The sequence below is a fragment of the Anguilla anguilla genome, chromosome 17 (assembly GCF_013347855.1).
Source record: "Anguilla anguilla isolate fAngAng1 chromosome 17, fAngAng1.pri, whole genome shotgun sequence".
Lineage (NCBI taxonomy): Eukaryota > Metazoa > Chordata > Actinopteri > Anguilliformes > Anguillidae > Anguilla > Anguilla anguilla.
This window is the reverse complement of record NC_049217.1, coordinates 14,621,596-14,628,435: the sequence shown is the minus strand read 5'-3', so window position 1 is coordinate 14,628,435 and position 6,840 is coordinate 14,621,596. Positions and strand designations below refer to the sequence as shown.

General features: G+C 38.7%; 1 protein-coding gene across 1 annotated transcript; it reads left to right on the top strand.

Moving 5' to 3' along the window:
• Positions 1–1,933: 1,933 nt before the first annotated feature.
• uncx (UNC homeobox) lies at positions 1,934–6,097 on the top strand. Its single transcript, XM_035397351.1, has 3 exons — positions 1,934–2,484; positions 3,311–3,486; positions 4,940–6,097. Exons 1-3 carry the CDS (start codon positions 2,226–2,228, stop codon positions 5,984–5,986), a joined length of 1,482 nt encoding a protein of 493 aa, XP_035253242.1. The 5' UTR covers positions 1,934–2,225; the 3' UTR covers positions 5,987–6,097.
• The last annotated feature ends 743 nt before the right edge of the window (positions 6,098–6,840 follow it).

The window sequence follows — 6,840 nt, the reverse complement described above, 5'->3', positions numbered from 1 at the left end:
CTCAGATTATGAAATATGGGGTTTTATTCATGCACAAGCAGCGTGAAGTGAGTTGTAACGTCCAAACTGATGAGTAACGTTTTTTTTTATTTTTATTTTTTTAACACCCAGGTAAACTTTTACAAAGCAAATAGCCTACCATACCGACCAATCTGGTGTGTGCTTATAATAAATTCCTGTGACCAGGTGGCTGTTTCTTTCCCATTAATTACTTGGAGCATCCAGAAGGCTATGTCAATTCAGTAAGCAAATTAGCAGAACACAATCATTTAACACTGAACTAACTTTAAAAGCCAAAAACATTGATGAGTAAAATTAATTTTCTTTAATAAATATTAAACATTTAAATGCCTAAGGTCTCCCCAAAAGGACACTACATGTAAATGGCTTTCAACACCATCTAGAGTCCCTAATCTCCAAATCTGAAGCCCTCTCCATGACCTCCCTGGGTACCAACCCTCTCGTTTTATCTTTAGATGGCATTCTGTAAACATATAACAACAAAAACCAAGATGTTTGGTATAACAGCTCAGAGACGGCATAACTGTAACAGCTGTTACATGTATACAGGCGGGAACATTGTTTATTTTGGGTAGCAAAATACTAACTTTTCAAGGACAGATAAGTTCTTAAATGATGTGTGATTTGATTTGATGCTATTAAAAATAAAGCCTTATACACGAATGCACTTATACTTCCGGAACAGAGTTTTACTTAGCTCGCTCAACAACTTTTTTTGGAAATATTTCCTGTAATCACATTGCTCCTTTCCTTTGGGAGGTGGTAGAGGACTGAACTGCACATGTGCAAACCTGAAATGGCCACGGTAGTCGCATCGTAGCCTACATTAAGTTGTTCACCGTATTACATTTATCAAGCGTAACGTTTATGGCGACTCCCCACCACATAAATACCACAAGTCGCAAAAGTCACAAAATCACCTTTTGATAAAAAATTACAGGCTATACCTTGCGTTGTTGTCATTATGCCCACACTGGCATCTGATATAGAAATAAAACTGACAATGTTTACTGAATATTTCAAAATGTGTAGTTTTTATGAAAGTTAATTGTTCTTGTCTAGTAGTGAGATGTAGCCTAGGCTTATAATTAAATAGCCTAAGTAAAAATCACACACACACACACACAAGCATTAAACCTCAATGTGGCTTTAATGTTTTATTGATGACAAATTATGTATTATATTTGCTCTGTTGCATAAACACCATTGTCCAGTGTATGTGCGTGCGTGTGCGCGCGCGTGCGTGCGTGCATTCGTGCGTGTGATTTTTTTATTTATTAGTCGTCGTTTTGTTCCTACTATTATTTCCATAATTAGAATAAAATCAATGGAAATTACGTTTTATATTTAATTGCATGTAATTATTGTGAATTGGGCAGTACTCACTATTAATTATTAGCGAAGTAAGACTGGGAATATATTTTTCCTTAATGTTTAATTTCTCTCCTCCGCGCTAAATATGAGATATGGTTAATTAAGCTAATGTGTAATTAATAATTCAATAATGGTGTTCAAATTGACAAGACAGAATTAAGAACCATTTTTTAATTGCCTCTGACAATTCGACCTATTGTCTTGTACTTTCCGAATCTGCAAGAAGGAAAGGTATGTAATTTTAAAATTAACATGACAAGCTTTTGAAAGCTTGGAAAATCCCTTGTATTGGGTCAGTCTATTATGCGGAAAATGTTTCTGTAGCTGAAAAAAACATCTTCCCTGGTAGTAAAACATGCTGGAAAAATCGATACGGCATGTTGTTATGAAATTTAGGGGGGATCTTTTATTGTTCAAAGCGCGAGTGAGCCATAGCGACAAATCTCCGTTCTGTCTGTTTAGCAGCCTGTTTAACTGGATATCAATCAGATCGCTACCACTCCACACCACCCTGAGATGTAGTTCTTATCAAAGCAACCCCCCTAGTCCTGTTGTGACAGCTCTGATATTGTTTATTGAGGTGGATGTCAGGTTTAATTAGCAATCGATATGGAAAACGTTTTCCAACCACGTCTCTGACGTCACGGACGATTAACGTTCCTTATTGGTCCCAAATTCCCAAAGCCTAGGCTAATTATTGGGAGCTTGATGTTGATAAAGTAAAGCTGATCCTCCTCTTTATCGTGTCCCCTCCTCGGTAGCCACTCTCGCTGCATGCTTTCGAAGTCCCCACAACCAGCCTCCAGACGTTGGCCTCTCTTGTCCGGGAGATGATGGACAGTAGGATACTAGAGCACCCTCGCGCCCAGTATGGAGGCTCTCTCGGCGGGATGGTGGGCTTTCCGTACCATTTGAGCCATCATCATGCATACGAATTAGCCGGACACCAACTCCAGTCTGCAGCCGCGGTTCCTTTCTCCATAGACGGATTACTGAATGGCTCCTGCACAGCTTCCGTGGTTAATTCAAATCCTCTCCTCTCGTCTGGCTGCAGTATGAATGGAGATAACCAGCAGTACAAACTGACAGGTAAGCACGCGGGGTATAATACCATACAAAACCCCGGCTGCGAACCAAGAATTACACAAATGAGACAATGTCTCTATAGAATGCGGGGTTTACAATGAAAATAATAAACAAGGTTTTTTCTCTTTTCAGAAGGCATTTTGCTAACTAATCTGTCGTCCAAGAAACAAAGAACGGTATCTGGATGAGCTTATTTTGTTTGTTTTGATTATCACGGTATAAATAGTCGCTTTGCCTAAACTCGTGAATGGGTGTATCGTGCAGCGAACTAAATCAATACAGTAGGTACGATTCCAACAGAACCCTAGGTTATACAGAATATAGATCTAATAGTTTTAAATTACAGCGTCAATGAGACAACAAGGTAATATATTGGGAAAAAGAACTGTGGAGTAACATGTAAATTGTTTCTTTGTTGTCTCGGGAAAGCAAAGCAGATTTCATACTGTAAATAAAAATTATTGTATTTTAAAAATACAAAGTGCATCGTCCTCTTGTGAATTAACATTTATGTGATTTTGTACACTAATATTGGTATAGCCTACAAGCCTCCAAATTCGGTGACTACAACTGATCTATCCAGTGTGAAGTGTAATGATCATCCATATTATTAGACAAGCATTCATTTAGTTGAATACTTCATTGTTAATGGCGAAATGCTGAAGTAACTAACAACACGAAGAAAATATAATGTCACGGCGTGTAGGCCCATCGTGCATGGACATGATACGCACTGCAAACTGAGATCAGTTTAGAGGCAGCTATAGCTACACAGTTGTTTTAAACTGTAAAGTGTGTGTTCACGAAACCTCTCTCTCCTTCGCTGTAGATTCTGCAGACCAAGACAAAGATAGCCCTGGTTGTAAGAGGAGAAGAACTCGTACAAATTTCACTGGATGGCAACTGGAGGAATTAGAAAAGGCTTTTACAGAGAGTCACTATCCGGATGTTTTTATGAGGGAAGCACTTGCACTGAGACTGGATTTGATAGAGTCCAGAGTCCAGGTAAATAACGTTTGTTTTGTGTTACTTTTTTCTCACAAAACGCCATTATTTTGTTAGCGTTTTAAAAGCAATTCATACGTTACATTTGAAAACACGACATAATAATAATAATAATAATAATAATAACAAGACCAATAATAATAATAATAATAATAATGAGGAACGATAACACAGATTCTAGTTATTTCCTTAAAAAATTCTACTGGCATGACTATAAATTATATTTGCAGGGTCTGACCAAGACTAATTATCCAATAAAGTTGAACTTCACATGGCAGTTCTGTCTTTTTTTTAATTTCTTTTTTTCTTAATTTATGAGATTAACACCTTTTAAAAACGTTGGTATTTTTATTGATATTGGCAACTTCAGTAATTACGCAGCTGGTTGGACAATACTTCAGAATAGATAGATATGTCGTTTTAACATTGTATTTCCAAGGTAGAAGTATTTAAAAATGAACAAAGGTTGGCTATGCTCGGGGAGGAATTGAACATACTGAATTATTTGACATCTCAATTTCAAGGACTTTATTCAGTATTTTCCGGGGGTCTTTAAGAGTAGTCGAGACACTCAATTTCTCTGTAATGCGATAATGAGTAGCTTTCATTGAGGTCAGTCAACACAAAGGCACACCCGCAGTCCAAAAAGGGGATCTGGCTAGCTTGTAGCTGTAGGCTACTGAAACAAAACGCATCTGTATGCTTTCATGGCATCCATAATAATATTTTACCCGATTTAAACATTTACATTTATCAATATTCACAAATACAGTTTTGTTTTTTGTATTTGATGTGTGTTGTGTATGTTTGAACGACTCGATTTCTGTATTTAATTAGTGTGCATGCGTTATTGCAATGAATATGTCAATGCGATGTACACTCTCATTTACGGATGCATGGAGACAATATTGTAACCTACCCAAATACGACAGATCGTATTATACCCCCGCAAAATTATTTTCATGAAAATTATTTTATGAAAGTATTTTCATAAGTAGCTGTTTGAATATGACCTTGAATTTTCTTTACATAAACCAATATTATTAGCATTTAGTAAATTTCCTTAATTAAGAAAATGAGTCTCCGTTGAATTTAACGTGTGCGAAAGAATTGGCCTGTAATCATGTGTGGGCCTACTCCGTATCTTTTAAAATGTTCAGCCATGTTTGTGGCAAATCTCTGGGGCCAAGTATCACTGGTATTTAACTGTAGGCTATTTACACGAGGAGGGCCCAATGTGTGGTTGGCTTCCGAACTTCCTTTTCCTTATGACTTAAAAAAAAAAAAATTAGGGCACATTTTATTATAAATTACGCAAAACAATTAGGCTGCTGTTGTCCAAAATGAGTAAGGCCAACACTGGCCTAAAAGAAAACAATGCACGGAGTCCACTGGAGCTGAATTGCATTCATTGGCTGAGATAAAGTAATTATTTTCCTTCTTCTCTGTGTAGGTTTGGTTCCAAAACCGCAGGGCTAAATGGAGGAAAAAAGAGAATACAAAGAAAGGACCTGGGCGGCCGGCTCACAACTCCCACCCAACGTCATGCAGCGGAGAGCCGATGGACCCCGAAGAAATTGCCCGGAGAGAACTTGAGAGGATGGAGAAAAAGAGAAGGAAGCAAGAACGAAAGCTTCTGAGATCACAGAACAAACTCGCATCGGGTGATTTATTCCACACGCCGGGATCAGACAGTGACAGCGGAGTTTCACAAATAACGGACAGTGAGCAGCCACCTAGTGTCTTTGGTTCGCGTTCACAATCGGCGGACCGAAACCAAACCGAATCAAGCTGTGACCAAACACGACTAAAAACGAACAGCCAAAGACACGTGGGACAGGACGCTAGCATATCAGAACTGGACTCCACCGACTGCAGTCACAACTTGTGTCCCAACGGCAGAACGTCCACTCTTCAGAAATTGAACCCTTTCAGTGTAGAAAGCCTTCTGTCGGACTCAACTCCACGGCGCAAACCCAATTTGGATTTTCCAGCTTTACCTACCCCACGGCCTTTGATAGGAAAAGGACATTTCTTACTGTATCCAATCACTCAACCGCTTGGTTTCATTGTACAACAGACTGCATTAAAGACAGGGCCAGGACCGGATACGGTTAACACGGCACATCGAGGCTTACCTGCTGACAGTTCCAATCAGTCACACTTTACGAGTACACATACAGGAGATATTAGCACAAATAATAACAATCACGACTGCATCAAAGTCAACAGCAACGGGCCCACAGACAAAGAACATTGCAGTTTTCCCGGAACAGAAAATTCTCCTCAAGACAGCCCTGTCCACGCGACGCACAACGGAACAGGCCATTCTCCTAGCGAAGCACACAAACAGCAGACGGAATGTAGCGTCCAGTCTCCGCTTCCAGAGTTAAAAGAGAAATCGTTGCAAGACTGCAGGCCTACAACTTGCTCTGAATCAAAGAGAACCAACAGTCCCACAGAAACAAACACACACTGTAAAGACATTGATATGGAGTAATGTAGAGAATCATATTGCTAAACACTTCTCACATTCCCAAAGCTCAGCACAAGATGCAAAATCTTTTGACGTATCAGTATATGTAAACTTCTCATTTCAAAGTTGATATATTGATATATTCTAATTCAGGTGGAAGATGAACTATCTGTATCTTTTGTGGGTTATGAAAATGTTTATTTAAATATTAGCAGCAGGACCTCTGTGAAAAACCGTAAAGGATATAAGAGAACAACACAATCCTCACTCGTAAAAATGCAAAGTATTAAGATATTTATGTAACGTTTTGATAAATAAACTTATTGTAACAGAAACAAAATGCGTGTGTGCCTATGATAGATAGACAGAGCTAAATAACCGTTTTCTAGCAAAGTCACATTTCGTGTTAGTTTGTTGCTTTAGAAATGTATTCATTTAAAAAGCTCCTTGAAATGAGGTTACGAGCCGGAGGCGATAGGACCCGGTCGGCTCCTGCAGAGTTTTGATATGAAAGTAATTATTTTTCCCGGTGGCCACTGCAGGCATTCTTTTTTATTTATTATTTTTTTTAGCCCGAGGGGTTATTATACATTACCGATTTCTAGTGATATAGAATCACATAAACTTCCTACAATAATAGAATTAGCATGAAAGGCTGGGGTGTCAAATTGAAAAAGGAAAATAATAGCCTCGGCAGCTGGGGGAGTGTGTGTGCATATTGGTTAGGAGATGGGAATTCGTGGGGCGGAATTTTCATGAGCTATTGTGTTTGTCAGGCCTCTTGTAGCTGGCTATATTAAGATAGATGTTCGATGATATCCCTCATTGTTCTGTCGCTTATATTGATGTTCCTGTGTTATCAGCCTATTGATCATCTG

Coding starts and splice junctions, on each gene's coding strand:
- uncx (XM_035397351.1), top strand. CDS start 2,226: ATGATGGACAGTAGGATACTAGAGCACCCTCGCGCCCAGTATGGAGGC. Junction 2,485..3,310: donor CCAGCAGTACAAACTGACAG/GTAAGCACGCGG, acceptor CCTTCGCTGTAG/ATTCTGCAGACCAAGACAAA. Junction 3,487..4,939: donor TGATAGAGTCCAGAGTCCAG/GTAAATAACGTT, acceptor TTCTCTGTGTAG/GTTTGGTTCCAAAACCGCAG.